General features: G+C 47.4%; 1 protein-coding gene across 8 annotated transcripts; it reads right to left on the bottom strand.

Moving 5' to 3' along the window:
* Aunip (aurora kinase A and ninein interacting protein) lies at positions 1-18753 on the bottom strand. 8 transcript variants are annotated; one of them, XM_052177697.1, is made up of 5 exons: positions 18591-18635; positions 10749-11486; positions 6692-7047; positions 2144-2273; positions 1-987 (listed from the first exon to the last, which is right to left on the bottom strand). In XM_052177697.1, the coding sequence occupies exons 3-5, from the start codon at positions 6821-6823 to the stop codon at positions 161-163; spliced, it is 1089 nt and encodes a 362-aa protein (XP_052033657.1). In that variant the 5' UTR covers positions 6824-7047; positions 10749-11486; positions 18591-18635; the 3' UTR covers positions 1-160. The 8 variants fall into 8 exon arrangements, with proteins under 8 accessions (XP_052033657.1, XP_052033656.1, XP_052033654.1 ...); XM_052177696.1 differs by lacking the exons at positions 10749-11486; positions 18591-18635 and adding exons at positions 7367-8085; positions 8263-10742; XM_052177694.1 differs by lacking the exon at positions 10749-11486 and having other exon boundaries at positions 18591-18686.
* Between the last annotated feature and the right edge of the window lie 1564 nt (positions 18754-20317).

Raw genomic sequence — 20317 nt, 5'->3', positions numbered from 1 at the left:
CCTACCACACACTGCCTGCTTTATTTACATACGGAAAATAGTCCACAGCACAGCGGCTTCATCCCACCTGGCCTTTCCCCAAACCCTCCTCTCTACCCAGCCCTACCCTACTTCCCTCCATCTCTACCACTTTAAGATACATTCATATCAACATCTAGAACTAGTGCCTGATAACCCGATTACCTTCAGAGTCTTGGGTAAAGAGCAGGTGTGACTGCAGATGGCACTGAGTAGGCCCATCTTGACCCTGAGCCTGAGGGCTGTCAGGAAACTGCCCTGAGCCTTGATTCCTAGAATTGGTTACATCTCGGAAAGGCATTTTAGTGTTGTGGGCAATGACTTGCTGGCCTTGGGAATCCTCAGTGAAAAGCTGACTCCAGGAGTCCCTGTCATTTTTTTCACTGTCCCAGGAAAATACAGAAAGAGGACAAGGGCTTTTTGTCGCCAATAGTGTTTGTTTCCTACCACAGGATCCAGACCTATAGGTTTGAAGATGCACAGGGGCCTGCCTGGTTCCCTTGGCAGGACCCTTCTTCCCCACTTCAGCTTTGACCAAGGGCCGATGGCATTTACCCCCGGGTGGTCTGATATGGCTTCCCATCTCTGCACAGTCTGTCTTAGACCCAAGAAGCCCTTCCCTTTTCCTCTTGGCCTCTCTTTGGTCCACCAAACAAGAGCGTTCCAAGAACTGGGTAAAGGAAGAATCCAGAGGGCCTTTACTCTCTCCAGTGCCCATCATGACACCAGGCTGGGGCATTATAGTCAAAGATGATGTTTCCAAACTCCGGCAGCCTGAAATCTGGGGAGACTGAGGGGAATGTTCAGCTTCCTGGATGTCTGCAGGAGTTGAAATGACCAAAGGTGATACCAAGAAATCATCCTCCAATCCCCGGACCAAACAGTCGAGCTGGGTTCTCTTGCATTCTTTGTTGATCTGATTTTCTTTAAGGGAGAAAATGTCCTTCTGGTTACCACCATTTGCCATTCCTAATGAAATGAAAGATAATTATTCTAAGAAAAACACTCTGAACAGGAAGGAGCTCATTGGGTTTTCCAAACCCAGTATCAGGTACTGTTACTACCAGATCTAGGAGTCCTAGCTCTTAAAAGAGCTTCATGGCTAACTCCTATTTTCAGTCTTGCTTTTCTCTGCTGAATGCGCTAAGACTTCAATCATATATTCCCCTGTTCAAACAGGATGCTGCCAGTGACCTGCCTTCTGCTAACAAGTCCATTAGGCTTTACAGTCAGACCACAGTGGACTTCTCCTACTCAGTTTTCGTCACAGGGTCTTTAACAAAGGGCCAGTTTCGCTTTTGTTTTATTTACTATGATTCCTACTAAACAATGATCCTGCCTTAGCTAACCACATACCCAGTTATTATCCTTAAGAAAATATGCTCAGACATTTTTAAGGTCATATTAGCAATCAAACTCTAAAATTTTCTGGTAATTATAAAAATGTCATTTCTTTACAACTCAGACATTTCATGGGAAAGCCAATGAAGAGAATAGGATGCAAAATCAACCAGTTAGAAACTGAAAACAAGTTCGTGTCTAGCCTATCCATTTCAACAAATGTGGATGGGTCCTGTTCTCCCTTAAAGATGAGTAAAACAAGATTCCTAGTTCATACAAATTGCAATCAAGTTATATAAAGATATCATTTTAAAAAGCAGAATGGTGGATTTCTTTTTTTACTTGTCCAATAAGATACACTACAGAAACTATTCTGTGAGAATCTTCAATTTTTCTTAAGAATTCAACATAAGAGTATATAAAATATACCAGATTTTGAAAATGGGGAGTGGATTTTGGGAAGTGTAGGAGGGGAGCTCCCTTTGTTATATAAGACAGAAGTGCGGATGTTTTGTTTGGAGGAGAACGGTGCACATAAGTTTACACAGCTATCCTGAGTGGCACAGAGAGTGGGAGCACTTATTCCCAGTGCTCCCCCAACTGGCTCTGTGTGCTCCAGCCTGCTCTGAGACAGCTCTCACATATGCCCCTCCTCACTGCTCTATTGGTGAATACAAATATTTAAAATTAGATGGTGCAGAACAGAACCAGCAAACACTCCATCACAGAAGTGAACACACTTGCTCTGCTCTCAGATACTGAATGTTCCCAGTGGGCACCGTACCTGGCTGTGAGGTGACAAAGGATGTGATGCTGGTCTGCCGAGTGCCTCCTCTTTGGGTAAAAGGAGTATTAGGTGTCCTCTCTCCAGGAAGCAATGTCAGCATTTTGGTGCCTAGTTTGATTAAATGTGTCTGAAGGAGAAAAAGAATGGAGCCTGTTACTATTAATAGCAGAAATTCTTGGAAGCATACTAGTTCCGCCCTGTGGGCCCAACTCTACCCCATTCTCTAGGCAGGTGGCTCGTACTGGACGTCATCTCCCTCTGCCTCCTGCCATCGAGACAACCCTTTACTTCAGCTCAGTCTTTCCAATATCGAAGAGTTATCAGTAAGACTGACCAAACAGTATTACTCAAAGAATGCAAAGATGAGGCCCTCTCTTTTAGAGTTAGAAATAATTGAATCTGCACTAGCAATCAATACATTTTCTATAATTTTCAAATATGCACTTAACGGTTACATGGCCACAGTGGGCAGTGGTGGCGCATGCCTTTAATGCAGGCGGATTTGAGTTGGAGGTCAGTCTGGTCTACAAAGTGAGATCCAGGAGAGCCAGGGCTACATAGAGAAAGCCTCTCTCTCTCTCTCTCTCTCTCTCTCTCTCTCTCTCTCTCTCTCTCTCTCTCTCTCTCTCTCTCTCTGAGAGAGAACGAACCAACATGGCCACAGGACCACACGGGATGAGTTCAATCCATTCAAACATCCCTTTATGATCAAAGTCCTGAAGAAACCCGAACAAAAGAAACACAAATAAATAAAAAGGCAACATATGCTATATAAGAAAAATTTTCACTAAAACCGGAACAAGTCAAGGAATCTACATTCCTGCTCTAATCAGTATTAGCGGTCTTAGCTGGACAATAGGAGAAGCAAACAGAAGGGTTAAAAACAGGGAAGGGGAAGTCAAAGCACCCCATCTGTAACTGAAATGAGTATAGACAGAGACCCCTACACACTACCAGAAAACTCCTGAACTGATAAACACTTTCAGCAAGGTGAAAAGATATACTAGCTTACCTACATCTGCAGCCTTCCTATATACCAATAATAAATATGCCAAGGAAGAAATTACATTTGAAATTACCTCAAAAAAGATAGAATTCCCCGGATAAAATTAACCAAATAAGTGAAAGATCTCTACACTTATAATAAAAACTTTAATAAAACACTCAGGGAAACTGAAGACACGAGATGAAAAAATCTCCCATGTTCATTGAAGAACTAATACTGTGAAAATGATTGTCTTAACCATGGTCATTAATACTGTCAATCTGACAGGAGTTAAAATAACCTAGGAAAATAAAAAAGTAAATAAAAAATAAAATAAAGCCACGCAGTGGTGACACACGCCTTTAATCCCAGCACTTGGGAGGCAAAGCCAGGTGGATTTCTGAGTTCGAGGCCAGCCTGGTCTACAGAGTGAGTTCCAAGACAGCCAGGGCTACACAGAGAAACCCCGTCTCAAAAAAACCAGATAGATAGATAGATAGATAGATAGATAGATAGATAGATAGATAGATAGATAAACTAAAATAACCCAGGAGACAAGCCCCTGGGATCTCCAGGAAGGGATTATCTAGGAGAGGCTAGCTTCCAGCCTTGCCTGTTCAGGACTGCCTTAACTGAGGTGGGAAGCCTCACTCCAGGTAGGCAGCACCATGCAGAAAGGAGAAAGGCAGCTAGCTGGACCTACAGCCCTCAGTCTGTTTACTAACTGCAGACACAATGTGAACAACTGCCCTAGCCAGCAACCATCCCTCAAGCTGCGAGCCAATTCCCATCTGTTTTCTTGCCGACTGCATCATTTTATTTTCCTTAATGTTGAATGTGATGTACACATACCACGTTTTCATCATCCATTCAGTACATCTGTGGATGCGTATCTAGGTTGATTCCATCTCCTTGATGTTGGGATAGAGTGGCAATAAACGCGGATGAGCACGTATCTCTGCAGTAGGTTAAGTCCTTCGGGTATATGTCCAGGAGCAGAAGGCCCAGGCCGTGTGCTCAAAGGTCCATGCTGATTTCACAGTGGCGCACCAGGCTCCACTCGGAACCAGCTGGGAATAAAGTTCCTTTCTCCCTCACGCTGTATTTGTTAAGATTTATTTTTATTTCATGAGTATTTGCCTACATGTGTTATAGGAACCCCTTTTGGGGAGACCCCCACTTGAGTCTCGGGATGGTGCACACCCAAGGAAGCGCGAGAGACCGACCTGATGCAAACACACGAGGCAGTTTAATATGGGAGCTCCGGGACGACACATATCTCACACAGGAGACAGAGGAATCGACCCCAAGACTCAGAAACCAGGGGTTTATATAGTAAAAGTCAGAGGGTTTTGGCGCGGTTACACATGATTGGTTGATTCAAACACTGGCGGGAGGAATTGGCGCGGTTACATCAGTAAACAGTACCTGCAGATCGGGGCATCAGCAATGTAGGAGGGCGGCTTATCGTTGTTAGCAGGAAGTCTGGTCAACATTAAACTACATCAGAGGCGGGAGACAGGTGCCGCCAGTCCAGATGGCTCATGACTCAGTGGAGATTGTCCAGGCATGTCCCTTATCTTTATGGCTGGTCAGTTCCTGGAATGACTTAACAGCCTTGTTTCAGGCCTGTCTGGGCATGCTCGGGCTTGTACTGTTCTGTTCCCTTCTCTAGGTCTGTTTGCCGCCTTAATTATGGACTCTGAGGAGTTCGAACTCCTTTTATTCCCCTCTTCTACTAAATAATTCTAATCTTAGAATTTTAAAAATTGGTATCTTCATATGGGGAATGGCAATCACATTCTCCTTCTATTTTAACTATAAATTGACACTGGCATTGGAGAGCCATAAGATGCACTGCATTTACCCTATCCCTAACGAAAGCAAGTCCTTTATTTATTAAACAAAGACCAAAGATTAGAACCAAACATATAACAAGAATTGGCCCGGTGAGGGCAGAGACTAAAGTGGTCACCCATGGAGACTTAGAGTCCCATGATTCGAGCCATCCCTGTTGTGCTTCTCCATCTCGCTTTCTCTTTTCAAGTCTCTCCCTTAATTTCTGCATAGAATCCCTGACTACTCCTGTGTGGTCTGCATAAAAACAGCATTCTTCTTCTAAGGCTGCACACAGTCCTCCCTCTTTTAAAACTAATAAATCTAAACCTCTTCTATTCTGTAACACTGCTTCAGATAAGGAGGTCAAAGATTTCTCTAAGGCATCCATGGATTTTTGCAGCATCTCTAAGTCTTCATTTATAGCTTCCTTTAGAGACTGGAAAGACTGAGCTCCTTGTCTACCTTCAATTAGGGATGTTATGCCCGTCCCTACTCCCACCTCAAGACCGGCTCCCAGCATCATAGCTAGGGTTAGGGAAACTGGTTCCCTTTTTATTCTCTTGCTGGTATACTCATCTTCTAGGTAGGAAGCAGGGTGATAATACATTTGGGGTAGAAGCTGAACCATGACACAGAAATCATGAGAGGGGTCAAAAACACTAGTTGATACGCAGGGGGTAAACCCTGTGTTGCAGGCCCACCAGCCAGCTAGCTGGAGAGGGTACCAAGTAATAGCTGGTTTCTGTCCTGCTCACAGAGTGAGTCCGGCCACATAGATGACGGTGGGAAGGGGGAGGGGTCCCTATGCAAAGACCGGGACTCTCCCCTGACACTGTTACCTCAGTCAGGGTTAATTTCTTTCCCGTCCCCCACGAGCAGGAAGCATGATTACTGGTTTTATTGAAATCTCCATTATAGGCGATTCCTTCATAGTAGGGGGGGCCTGAAGATAAGCATAACTAACAGTCAATAGTAGCATCTGGGTCAGTGCTGTTTAGGGCATAAAAAGCTCCTCTGACCAGGTTGAACAGTTTCTGTCCCGTCGAGGGATATGTAGGGATAACGGTCGAGGGTTCGTGAGGAATGATGGTGTTAAAGGGTCTCACAGTTCTCGGGACAGATGGGACAGTTACAGGAGTCAGAGGCTTGGGCCTGGCAGGAGGGCCTTGTTCTAGGAGGATCTTGTTAGGTCCTATTGGAACTGGGGGCAGACTTTCTATTTTGAGTCGGATTGATATCAGGGACCCAGGTTTATTCCGATGGTTATAGTAAACCAGTCCCCAGGACAACCCTTGGAGCCAGGTAGTCAAGGGGGTTCGTTTTCCTGTGTCAGTGAACCGAACTCTTACGTAGTCTAGGTCCCTAGGAGAGCAGGGCTTGCCTACATATAGAGGAATGGTGACATGCCGCCCCAGTCCTAGATTTGCAAAAGAAAGGGTTATTCGATCGGTTGAATCAACTGACCATTTCCAAACCCCATCATTGGAGGTTACACAGCTCCAACTCCTACAAAAGAACTCATCTGGCCTTCCACAATCTCTAGGGTCAGTGGCTCCAGGGCAGGCATAAAACCCCTTTCTTCGAACAATGTTAGGAGGACTACTCTTAGCAGTGGGGTTTGTGGTTCGAAAACAGAACCCAAGATCCGGCCACCAGGTGCCCGCAGGCGCAATGGTTTGGGTGCTACTTATAATTTTTCCGTGTTGGTATCCAGTACTTGCCAAGTCAGTGTCCGAGGGGCGTGTGGATTGTCGATCTTCGGACGTATGCAAGCGATGCAGGTGCAGTTTAGAAGGATTATCAGTCTTTTCCAAAATCCACTCATCTCGATCAGTCCTGGGGGTGTGAGGCATGAACCCAGGTAGGAATTCCCTCTACCTTCACAGCGGTAGGTGTAGTCAACAGCACCAGGTAGGGTCCTTTCCACCGTGATTGAGGTCCCCTGCTCAGTGCCTTCTCACCAGGACCGTATCTCCCACTTCAAACTGATACAGCACAAGCAAGTTGCCAGCGATGTAGGTTTCTTTCAACTGCTCCCAGATTTCTTTCCTCACAATCTTGAGCACCTTCAGCGGAGCTAGGAGGAGAGATGGGGGAATGGGGGAGGGGAAAACATCAGGACAGGTTTTACTCTCTACAGTCATATAGATGGGTGGGGGCGCCCCAAACATTAGTTCAAAGGGTGTTAGACCTGAGGCTCCGGGAGTATTTTGGATCCGGAATAGGGCGTAAGGGAGAAGGACTGTCCAATCATTCCCGCCGGTCTCTAAGGTCAATTTAGTCAAGGTCTCTTTTAGAGTTCTATTCAGCCTCTCTACCTGTCCTGAACTCTGGGGTCTGTAGGCACAATGTAACTTCCAATTTATCCCCAGCTGTCTGGCCAATCCCTGACTTACCTGGGCGACGAAAGCAGGTCCGTTGTCTGACCCAGTTACCTTAGGTATCCCAAAATGGGGAAAATTTTCTTCAAGTATCTTTTTGGCCACCACGTTAGCCATCTCTCTTTTGGTGGGGAATGAATGCTTCAGTCCACCCTGAGAAGGTATCTACAAAAACTAGAAGGTATTTATTTCCATATCTGGCTGGTTTGACCTCGGTAAAGTGAATTTCCCAATAAGTCCCTGGCCTGTCTCCTCGCAAGCGTCTTCCGCCATGAGTCTTGTTGGACCCGCCATTGGTGAGCGTGCATGCTTGACAGTTCTTTACCAGGTCCTCTACTGACTTCTGTAGTTGAGGGATATGGTGAGGGGATCTATTGACTAGTTTCTTCATCTTTTTGGTTCCCAGGTGAGTGAGGTGGTGTATATTAGTCAAGTACTCCAGCCCCTCTTCTTTTGTGAGGATCCATTTTTTGGGGATCTCTTCGACTGGCTGGGGTGTGGTTTTAATTACCAAAGTCAGTGGTCCTTGTGCTGCCTCTTTAGCTACCTGATCTGCCATCTGATTTCCACTATTGGTTCAGTTCCCTTTTGATGTCCTGGACAACGGATGATCGCCACTGTGTGGGGCAAATGAACATCTTCTAGCTGGCTAAGAATTTCTTCTTTATTTTTGATGTCCTTCCCAGCGGAAGTCAGTAGTCCACGTTGTAGGTAAATCGCCCCATGAACATGAGCTGTTGCAAAGGCATACCAGCTGTCAGTATAAATATTGACAGCCTTCCCTTCTGCTAGTCTCAAAGCCTGAGTTAGGGCAATAAGTTCTGCTTTCTGGGCTGATGTCCCTTCAGGTAGGCTACTGGTCCATATGACAGACTTCCCATTCACTACCGCTGCACCGGCTCTGCGCTTACCTTCTACCATGAAGCTGCTTCCATCAGTGAACCAGGTCATCACCCTGGGCCAAGGTTGGTCAGTTAAGTCTGGCTGAGTCCCAGTTTCTTCTGCCAGTATATCCTCACAGTGATGTACGGGGGTTTCGTCAGCTTCAGGCAGTAAGGTGGCAGGCAGGATTAAGAATGGCGGGTGGAGCGAAGGTCACCCGCTCAGTCAACAACAAACTCTGTAAGTGGGCCATCCGAGCGTTAGTCATCCAGCTGTCTGGGGGCTGTCGAATGACACTCACGAGGGTGTGCGGGGCCACTACTGTCACATTCTGGCCCATAGTCAGTTTATCAGCATCTTTCACCAATACGGCAGTAGCTGCTATTGCCCGTAGACAGGAGGGCCATCTGCTGGCCACAGGATCCAGTTTCTTTGACAGGTAGACTACAGGGCGCTTTCAGGGTCCTAAAGTCTGAGTGAGGACCCCCCTGGCCACTCCATTTCTCTCATCAATGTATAGGGTGAAAGGTTTTTTTAAATCAGGCAGTGCTAGGGCAGGGGCCTATAGCAGCACCTTTTTGGGAGTCTCAAAAGCCAATTGATGTTTCTTAGTCCAAATGAATTCCCCCTTTTCCTTTGTTAAGGGGTATAAGGGGGCTGCCAAGGTAGTGAACCCTGGAATCCAGAGTCTGCAGAATCCCGCAGTCCCCAGGAATTCTCTTACCTGGCGAGGGGTGGTTGGGGTCGGGATCTGTGTCACTGTCCGGTTCCTAGCTTCTGTGAGTCATCGCTGCCCATTTTTCAGGGTATATCCCACCAGATAGGTTACCTCAGTCCGGCACAGCTGTGCCTTTTTAGCCGAAACCCGGTACCCCAACTCACCTAACTAGGCCAGGAGATTTTGAGTCCCACGTTCACACTCCTCATGTGTTTCTGTGGCCAAAAGAAGATCATCCACATATTGCAGGAGGATCACCTGTGGATTATCAGCTCGAAGGGGGCTAGATCTCGATGTAGGGCTTCATCAAACAGTGGGTGAATTTTTGAATCCCTGAGGCAACCTAGTCCATGTAAGCTGTCCGTTTCTTCCGTACTCAGGGTCCCACCATTCGAAGGCGAACAAGGGCTGGCTGTTGGGGTGTATCCTCAGGCAAAAGAAAGCGTCTTTAAGATCTAACACAGTATACCAGGCTCGTTCAGGTGGCAGCATGCTAAGCAGATTATAAGGATTTGGTACAGTGGGGTGTATGTCTTGTACTCTTTTGTTGACTTCTCTAAGGTCTTGTACAGGGCGATAGTCATTCATTCCCGGTTTCTTTACCGGGAGGAGGGGGGTATTCCAAGAAGACTTACAGGAGACTAGGATCCCTTCCTGGAGTAGTCTGGTGATGTGAGGGCATATGCCTTCCTGTGCTTCTTTGCCCATCAGACCCTAATGGGAGTGGCCCCAGACTTAAGCTCAGTCACCACCGGGGGACATTCCCATTCCCCTGGTCTCAGCCCATGCCTGAGGAAATCGAGTAAGCCAGTCCTGTAGCCCCTCAGGGGGTGTTATTTCCTTTTGGTAAATCCAATATTCTTCTCCTAATTGTAAAGACAACCCTAAGGTCTGAGGTGGCACAGTCCCCCAGGACAGTTCCGGTCCAGAGGGGGCGAAAGTTATTTGTGCCTTTAACTTGGTTAATAAGTCTCTTCCTAGTAGAGGTGTAGGGCACTCTGGGATGACCATGAATGAGTGAGTTACTAGGTTCTTCCCTAGGTCCACCATCAGAGAAGTGGTCCATGGGTAGGATTTCTTCCCCGTGGCCCCAATCACTAGCGTCTTTTCATTTTTTATCTTACCCAAAGGGGTTTTAAGCACCGAGTATTCTGCACCCATATCAACCAAGAAACTTATGGGGGTCCCCTCCACTTGTAAGGTTACCCTAGGCTCGGGGAGGGGAGCCGAGCCCCGTCTCCCCTAGTCTTTATCATCTTTGAGGGACAGCACCTTTGTCCCTTGCTTCTTCTTGGGGCACTCGTGGGCCCAGTGCCCTTTGTCTTTACAGCATGCGCATTGATCTTTTTCCAAGTGAGGTCTATCTCTTCTGGGTCTCCTTGGCCCCTGACATTTTCCATCTCCCAGGTCCACTAACTGCCTAGTCCTATCTCTTTTATCTCTGTCTACTACTGCGGCCAGTATTCTAATCAGAGTCTTCCTGTTTCTTGTCTCTCCTATCCTCATCTTCTCTCCTTTCTCTCTTTTCTCTTTCTTGTTTCTCCTCCTCTGTCTCCCTTTTATCAACACTTTCTCAGCCTCCCTAACCACATCTCTTATAGTATAATCCTGTAATCCCTCAATCCGCTGCAATTTCCTTCTGATGTCAGGGGCTGACTGCTCAATAAAAGGCATAATCACGGAGGCTCGCTGCCCTTCAGACGTAGAGTCAAAAGGGGTGCACCTTCTGTAAGCCTCCATGAGCCTCTCCAGAAAGACTGAAGGGGGTTCAGTCATCACCTGCATGACCTCTCTTACCTTAGCCAAATTTGTGGGCCTTCGTGCGGCACCCCTGAGACCCTCCACTAGAGCCCGACGGTAATTGGACAGCCATTCTCTACCTTGTACCGTGTTATAGTCCCATTGAGGACACGTCAAGGGGAATCCATCATCTATCCCAGCCAGGGTCTGGACAGGACATCCGACATTGTCCTGGACATTTTTCTGAGCTTCGAGGAGAATTCTTTGTTTCTCCTCAGTGGTGAACAAGGTTTGTAAGAGCTGTTGGAAGTCGTCCCAGGTAGGCTAATGCGAGAACATCACGGACTCTATTAGCCTGTAAGCCCTGCAGGATTTTCTGAAAAGGGAGAGTGATTAACTTTCCAGTTATAAAGGTCAGAGGAAGAGAAAGGCCAGTACTGTAAAAGTTGTAAGTCATTCTGGTCATCTGGGGGTGGCCCGACAGCCTTAAGGGGAAGCGCCACAGTAGAGTCGGCCAGTCCTTCAGGGGTGGCTCCCCGTTGGCTCCTTGTCCCCGCAGAAGGACCCCTTCTTCCAGCTCCAGGTGCCAGGGCTGGAAAGGTGGCTGGTGGAGCCGAGGGTTGGGGCTCTGGTAGTGGAGCTCGAGGGTAAGGTGGAGGCGAGAGAGTGGGCCATTCGGGGGGTTCTTCTATTTCAGGGTAGATCATAGGGGTGGGTGCTGGCGAAGTGCTGCGTTTGCCATCTTCTTCAGGCTGCAGTTTCTCGTTCGCGGCACTTTCTTGGACAGCCATGATCCTGGAGCAGGAATGACAGGGTGGGAGGAATAGCCGGACCCACTGAGGTGGGGATCGCACCAAGTCCTCCCATACCGTGATGTACGGCTGTTGGTCTGGGTGTGATCCTGGTCCTTCCTGAAAAACAACGGCCTTCACGGCCCTGATGGTAAGCAAATCGAAAGTTCCTATGGGCGGCCAGCCTACCCCAAAAGCAGGCCATTCCGGGGTACAAAAGGTCTGCCAAGGTTTTTTCTTAATTTCTACTGACAAATTCCGTCCTCTTGCCCTAACGTGTGTCCAATGTTCCTCAGTCAAAGACAAAGGGGTTGTCACGGTCTGCCCCATGGCAAAAAAAACAAAAAACACAAGAACAGAACAAAAACAACAAACAATAGCACGTCCAAACACACTCGTCCACGTCTGGACTTAAACAGCCAAATGTGACCTCTGATGGGGTAGGATTCCGCTTCCACTTCGGTAAGAGTACTCGGTCCCCTTCGTTCCAGAAAACCACAGTAAGGTCCCCCTGTCTTTCACCCTTGGAACTTCTTCCAGGGTTGCAGCCTGCAGCTCTAGGATGTCCCGAAACCAAAATACAAACACAGCGGCGCTGTACTCAGACACTCAAGACTCACACAAACATACCTCCAAGGGGTCTATGGGGTTCTTGGGTGACACTAGAATCCCGGACGAGCCCCCAAATGTAGGCCCCCCCTTTGGGGGAGACCCCCCCACTCGAGTCTTGGAATGGCACACACACAAGGAAACGCGAGAGGCTAACTTGATGCAAACACACGAGGCAGTTTAATATCGGAGCTCTGAGCCGAAACATATCTCACACAGGAGACAGAGGAATCGACCCCAAGACTCAGAAACCAGGGGTTTATATAGTAAAAGTCAGAGGGTTTTGGCGCGGTTACACATGATTGGTTGATTCAAACACTGGCGGGAGGAATTGGCGCGGTTACATCAGTAAACAGTACCTGCAGATCGGGGGCATCGGCAATGTAGGAGGGCGGCTTATCTTTGTTAGCAGGAAGTCTGGTCAACATTAAACTACATCAGAGGCGGGAGACAGGTGCCGCCAGTCCAGATGGCTCATGACTCAGTGGAGATTGTCCAGGCATGTCCCTTATCTTTATGGCTGGTCAGTTCCTGGAATGACTTAACAGCCTTGTTTCAGGCCTGTCTGGGCATGCTCGGGCTTGTACTGTTCTGTTCCCTTCTCTAGGTCTGTTTGCCACCTTAATTATGGACTCTGAGGAGCTCTAACTCCTTTTAGTGTGTCTGTGGACTGAGTGCATGTCCGGTGCCCTCAGAGGCTACAGAGGGTACCAGATCTCCTGGAACTGGAATTAGAGACTATTGGCAGGTTTCACTATGTAGACCAGCTGACCTTGAATCTGTGGCCCTCCTGTCTCCGCCTCCCAAGTGCTTACACATGTACACACTTACACATGTACACACTAGACTCCAAATGATTAGTTCTAGGCAGGAGTTGACTTCAGGTGGACATTTGGAACCCCTGTTGTTAAAACAAGATTGTACATTTAAAGCAGATTTTTGTCAGGTATAGTGGCACACATTTCTAATATCTGTACTAGAAAGACAGAAGCAGGTGACGCAGTCAGACTGGTCTGCATAGCAAGTTCTAGGTCAACCAGGGCTACATCCAAACCATTTAAACACAGGAGCAATGCAGACAGGGAGATAGGCCAGCTGGAAAGAGAGAGCATTCGCTGTTCTTCCAGAGGACCTGTACACACACAGGAGTCACTACCATCTGTAGCCCCAGTTCCAGGGGATCCAATGTCTTCCGGGCTCCACCTCACCAGGCATACATGTGGTACAGACATACAGGCTAGCAAACATTCATACACATAAAATTTAAAATTACAAAATAGAAATAGCCGACCCCACAAAACCCCAAACTACTGTGACCAGCATCAGGCAGTATGGAACTGGGAGCAGAGAGGCGGCGGCCATGGTGGCTTCCCTAGCCTGCTGCCCGGAAGCACTTCCCAGGTCAGAGTGCACCCAAGATGGGCACTGCAGTCTATGAACTAAGTGAACATTGGACTGTTTTTCTTTCCTTTTATATTTTTCCTTTTTGTTTTTTTCTTTTTTTTTTTTTTCCAGACAGGGTTTCTCTGTGTAGCCCTGGCTGTCCTGGAACTCACTCTGTAGACCAGGCTGGCCTCGAACTCAGAAATCCGCCTGCCTCTGCCTCCCAGACTGCTGGGATTAAAGGCCTGCGCCACCACCCGCCCTATATTTTTCCTTTTTTTTTTTTGTTTCTTCATTTTTTGAGACAGGATTTCTCTTTGTAGCTCTGGCTATCCTGGAACTCACTCTGTAGACTAGGCTGGCCTCAAACTCAGAAATCCGCCTGCCTCTGCCTCCCAGAGTGCTGGGATTAAAGGTGTGCGCCACCACTGCCTGGCCAATAAAGACTGGGACCTGGAGAAGCTGAGGTAGGCTTTGTAATTCAGAGATGACTTCCAGACATCTGCAGGGATCCCTTTAGTCTACTACTCAAGCTGTTCTTCTGTGGGGAACTGTGGGCAGCAGAAACAGCCAGGTGGAGCTGCAGGCTGAATGACTCCCGGAGCTCCCACAACCCAGGTAAGACAATCAATCCTGAGTGTCCGTGTCCCATGTTCTCCTGCTAAGGTGACCATTTTATTTTTCCATGAGAGAGAAAGGTTCTTATTGCTTCACCTTGAATCTGAGTTTGGGGAAAATCCCATGTGTATCTTGACCCATAATCTGAATCCCAGAACTAGAATGCACAGCACTTCTGCCTTGCTCTCTATAATACTCACTCTTGGAGCCTAGCCAACACATTGTAAGAAGCCCACGCTGGCATATGGTCTCTCAGTTTTATGGGAACACATGTTAAATGTGTGAAATATTGTGAATGATATTTGAGTATCTATATATGTGAGATACTGAAATGCAAACAAACAAAATGCCCAGCAAGCTAGAGGTCAGCCTGCATTGGGGGTGGGGGTGGTGCTCTTTGCTGGTTATGGGGGTCCATGACTGTAATCCCAAGGCAGGAGACCACAGAAGAAACCACTGGGCTCACCTGGACTCACCTTTTCCGTGAGTCCGGGACATTATCCAAACAAGTTTTCCTTGGAGAATTTCAATGGTGGATTAAATAAAGCAAGCAGATGGGAGTTCTAGATCACAGAGTTAGTACCCAGTCAGCATCAGGAAGAAAGATAAGCCAATCCAGCCAGCCAGGCTGCAGCTAGCTGTCCCCCAGGGAAGTGGTCACCAGCAAACATCTGCATAAAGCAGGTAACTGGACTGAGTACCCCGAGGAACTGGGGGTTCTAGGTTAGAGTACAACCTGGGAAACTTATACACTCAGTGACCCCCACTCCTGGCATAAGAAAGGTCACTTCTGACTGAATGGATGCCAGGAAGGCACAAAGCGTAAGACTGGATGACAGTCACTGCCAGGCTACAGCTGTGCATCCACAGGTGCTGCCGTCCTGGACTCCACCGCTACTAAGTTTTCCACTTGTGAACTAGGCCTTCCTTCTCTATTAAAAAGAAAAGGTAGTATCGGCAAGGAGGGTGCTAAACATGTCAGCAGCCACTTTCCTGGACATCTCCAGCCTATTTTTACCCAAAAAAGCTCAAAGGCCACCCACTCATCTCTCAGATGTGTGAGAGCGGAGAGTGAGGCACTGCAACAGGAGCAGACGGCCAAGCCGGGCCAGTCTGCTCACTCCGCAGATAGCTATCCACTGAGTACACTGGTGAAGCCTCCTGCGGCCTTTCAGTCTAATGAAGACAAAGGGGCAGGCTAAATACAGAGCATACCACATGCTGGACGGACCGCGCCACAGTGAAAGATAAAGCAAGGGCGAGATGGCGAGGGCATGGGGCAGGGACAAAGGCTCCTATGTTATGTGGCTAAGGAAGAACTCAGTGATGGACCTGGGATCTGAGCAAGCGCAGACTGGAGCAGAGAAGTGCTAAAGCACCAGGCTGAGGGACCCGAGGAGCAGCAGGGTCGGGGCCTGGGGCGGAGTGAGGCTGAGCAGTGAGCGCAGATGCTTGGCCACTTCTGGCTGTTGTGAGGAGAGGGATCCAGTTCAACTAGGCAAACGGTCATTCTGGCCCACGTGGGAGAGCCAGTAAGAGACAGACTCTAGACAAGGCACCGAGGAACTCTCATAACCCAGCACGTGGGAAGCTGAGGCTGGGGGATTTTGAGTTTGGGAACACAGTTGAGACCTTAGCGGGGTGAGGGGGGAAAGAGCTGAGGACATGGAGGTGGCAGAGGATTTGAATGCCCTGCAAGAGGCTTAGACATGGGGGCCTTATGTTCAGCCCAAGGACAAGCTGATGGGATGGGAAGAGGAAGAAGGGGGGAAGAGTTCTAAGTATAGCAAAAAGGCCAGCAGAGAATGTGCTGACGGCACGAATGCTAACAGAGCTGCCAAGGATAGGACAGCAATCTGCGGTTCACCTCACTGGCCTAGAAACCAGCGATGACTCAGCCAGGGGTTCTGCGATGTTCCTGATCATGCTCTTTAATTATAATGACATTTAAGTGCAACACAATGAAGATAGCAAACATATTAATCACCTTAAATTTGTGTCACCTCTCTAATGTGTAGGCAAAATGCATTTCCTAAGGACTCACAAGGACGCCTGCCCACACACATGTGCTGATACGTACACATCTGCATAGGAAGTAAAAAAGATTTAAAAGTCAGGGAGAGTAGTTTAGTGGTAATGTGCTTGCCTGCCTGGCATGTGCCAGGCCCTAGATTCCATCCCCACAGGTGGAGCAAGGGGACAGTGGCAGATTTTTCATTTTTCTTTTTTTTTTTTATATAGGAAGCATAGTTAAAAAAATAAAACTTGAAAATTATGTAAGTTAGTCTTTTCAAACAGTCCTAGAACTTGGAGGCCTTCCGTGGAAGGTGAGTGCTGTAACCCCGGGTTTGAGGAAAGCACCCCCTTTACTAAGATCTGCTTTCTCTTGTTTCAGTTTCCTATAGCAACTCAAGTCTAATGCATCAGTGGGAACTACGGAAATAAACAAGTTAATGTAACCTGTCACTCTGACCACTGCAGTGAGTCTGACCCCCCCAGGATGTGGGTCACCTTTAGCCAGTGCACCCCACTGGGTACTCTATGCTCCCTGTTCACTGGGAGACTGTTATCATTGTTTTCTATTATTGTTCTCTAAGGTAAAACCTAGGGCTGGGCTGGCCTTCAGCTGGAGGGTGTTCGTCTGGCATCCAAAGCTCGGACTTTGAGCACTAGCACCTTATAACATTGGGCATAATGGCCCACGCCTAAAATCCAGCCCCCAGAAGACAGGTGGGAGAACACAAGTTCAGGTCATCCTAGACTACATGTGAGCTCAAGGACAGCCCGCAATGCACAAGACCCTGTCTTTTTTGGGGGAGGGAGGTTCAAGACAGGGTTTCTCTGTGTGGCCCTGACAGTCCTGGAACTCACTCTGTAGACCAGACTGGCCTTGAACTCAGAGTTTCACCTGCTTCTGCCTCCTAGGGGCTGGGATTAAAGGCATGCATGACCACTGCCTGGCTGAAACCCTGTCTTAATAAGGGCTTGTTCCCTTATTAAGGTTATGCCACAGTCATCACAGAAATGGCTTTTGTCACACACATACACATAATTAAAATAATTTTAAAAATCTAAATACACACACATACAAATTGCTAAACAATGTATTGCATGCAAATTTGTAAATAGGAAAAAGAAGCATTTGTGTGCCCCCACACACACACACACACGAATTACAGGCAAAGCCAGGAATATGTCTCATAGACTATAATTACAGAACACTTCAATATATTACCTATCCCAAAAATGTTCTTAAGAGGAAAAAGAAATTGTGAAATTTGTTAGCCCCCAATAATTACTTCAGCCAGGCAGTGGTGTCCTTTAATCCTAGCACTCAGGAGGCAAAAGCAGGTGGATCTCTACAGCCAGGACTACACAGAGAAACCCTGTCCAGGGTGGTGAGGCGTTACTTCAGTTGTAAGATGACTTTAAGAATCCTCAATTTGGGGCTGGAGAGATGGCTCAGTGGTTAAGAGCACTGACTGCTCTTCCAGAGGTCCTGAGTTCAATTCCCAGCAACCACATGGTGGCTCATAACCATCTGTAATGGGATCTGATGCCCTCTTCTGGTGTGTCTGAAGACAGCTACAGTGTACTCACATACATAAAATAAATAAATCTTAAAAAAAAAAAAAAAAGAATCCTCAAATTTTCAGTTGGGTATGCTTACACACACTAATCCTAGTACTTTGGAGGCAAAGAAGTGGATTTCTAAGTTTAAGGTCAGCCTGCTGCTCTACACAATGAGTTCCAGAACAGCCAGCCGGAGTTCCAGAACAGAAAAACCCTGGCTCAAAACAGACCAACCAAAAAAAGAACCTCCAGTTTTTCATCACCAATAAATGGTGAACAGCTGGTCTTCAGGCGGCTAATCAACTATTTAAATCCCAACTCTCCACCTGTTCCGTTCAATCTGCTGTAATAGTCTCAAGCAATCTTTTTAAACTCCAAAAATCACATTTCTCTTGAAACAACTTATAGAGACCTATGTTCTGCCTAGGTAATTAGACTGATATTAGGATATAGCTGGACCAAACAAAGTAATATTACCTGAAACCCTAAACACACGGCTAGCGTAAGATGCTAAACAAGCAATTATCCCACACTTGTTGGAAATGAGCGAACTGGGTGAACCTGGACTACTCAATCGTCTTTCACTGGTTAAAATATTAATAATAATGACACAACCAACACATATTAAGTGTCCGCAAGTCTCCAGCATGCCAGGGATGCTCCTTTCATGTTGGGCCAGATCCTCGTTCTGCATGTTTGATGTTGCAGGTTCTGGCAAGCTGGGCAGAGCAGACCCTGTGTGACAGGTAGCCGAGCCTTTCCCAGCATGCTTAGCCTCTCCCAGCATGCCGAACCTTTCCCAGCATGCCACATGACGTTTATGGCCTCACGCAGCCCGTCGCCCCGAAGCCGTGCTCCCTCTGTGCCGACCCCCTCCTTCAGGCGTCCCCAAAGCCCGCGCAGCGCCTCAATACTGGCGTCCCACCTGCACCTTCCGCCTCTTCAGCGCCGCCGCGTCCAACCACACTCCGCACGCCTCCTCCTCCGGTCCTGAACGTCTCATAGCGTCCGGGAACCGCACGCCGAAGCAGCAGCCGTTAGCGCCGACCCGCGTTCAGATCTCCCGCCGCTGCCGGAGCGGCCGTCATGACGTAGCCCCGTCCCTAACCACGCCCAGTGCGCAAAGGAGGCCGGGCGTTTCCCTGGAACTCAACTCGCTTTACTCTTCCTTCCTGTGTGGACTCTGCACCTTTTGCATGTGTAGGTCACCACCAAGTTTGGTTTGGCAGGACTGCAGTCTTTTTCAGAAATATATACATGAATACAGATAATATAGAACATGTATTCACATATATAATATGTATTCATATAATTTATATGACTATATGATTATATAATTATGTATAGAATATATATAAAATAAAATATATTAATATATTTTATATGTGAGTGTATAATATATTAATATAAATGTGGGTATATATTTATGTAAATATATAATTTTTAAGAATTATGGGGGGGAGTGTCTGTAGGCATGTGCACATGAGCATAGGTGTAAATGGAAGACAGAAGAGTTGTCGGATCCCGAGGATGGACCTAGAGTTAGAGGTTCTTCTGAGTCACCATATAGGAGGTAGGAATCAAATCAGGGTCCTCTGCAAGAGCAACCAGTGCTCTTAACTGCTGAGCCATCTCTCCAGTATCAGACTGCACTGTTTTACTACGGAGCCTCCCCTCCCACAAAGGAACAGTGAAGCCAGGCTCTTAGACCCCACTCCAAACCCTCTTGCCCCAGGCTGGCCTGGTGGTTACCCGACGCTCCAGGTGGCCACTAAATGGCAAGTAAGAGTAACTGAACCACTACGTGGAAGATTTCTGAAGACATGAAATAAAAATTCGAATCAAGGAACAGGGTGGTGGTGTCACAGACCTTTAATCCCAGAAGAGGCAGGTGGATTTCTGTGAGTTACAAGACAAGCCTGGTCTAGAGATCAAGACAGCCAAGACCTCACACAGAGAAACCCTGTCTCAAAAAACAAAACAAACTTGGGTGAGGTTGAGGCTCACTTGGTAGAGTGTCTAGTCTGCTCAGAAGGCTGTTAGGACAAGCACTTGCAAGGCAGAGGCAGGCAGATTAATAAAGTTTGTAATTATTATTTGGAGTTACAGGAGATGGTGATCTGCCCACGTGTGCTGGAAATCAAACTCAGATATCTCCTGGAAGGGTGGGACACATTCTTAACCACTGAGCCTTCGGGCAGTAGTGGCACACGCCTTTAATCCCAGCCCTTGGGAGGCAGAGGCAGGTAGATTTCTGAGTTTGAGGCCAGCCTGGTCTACAGAGTGAGTTCCAGGACAGCCAGGGCTACACAGAGAAACCTTGTCTTGAAAAAAAAAACCACTGAACCACCTCTCCAACCCTGGGTATATATTTCTTATAAATTTTCATATGTATAATTTTATATAAATATATATATTAATTTCATATGTATTTTTTGTGGGGTGGGGTTCGAGACAGGGTTTCTCTGTATAGCCCTGGCTGTCTTGGAACTCACTCTGTAGATCAGGCTGGCCTCAAACTCAGAAATCCGCCTGTCTCTGCCTCCCAAGTGCTGGAATTAAAGGCACCACTGCCCCGCCGAATTTTATATGTATTACACAAAGCCCCTCAGAATATGTTATCAGTGGAGGGATAGGTTCTCATCCATTGCG

This window comes from Apodemus sylvaticus, chromosome 3, assembly GCF_947179515.1.
Source record: "Apodemus sylvaticus chromosome 3, mApoSyl1.1, whole genome shotgun sequence".
Taxonomy (NCBI): domain Eukaryota; kingdom Metazoa; phylum Chordata; class Mammalia; order Rodentia; family Muridae; genus Apodemus; species Apodemus sylvaticus.
The sequence above is the reverse complement of the archived record's forward strand: the minus strand, read 5'-3'. Positions and strand labels throughout refer to the sequence as shown.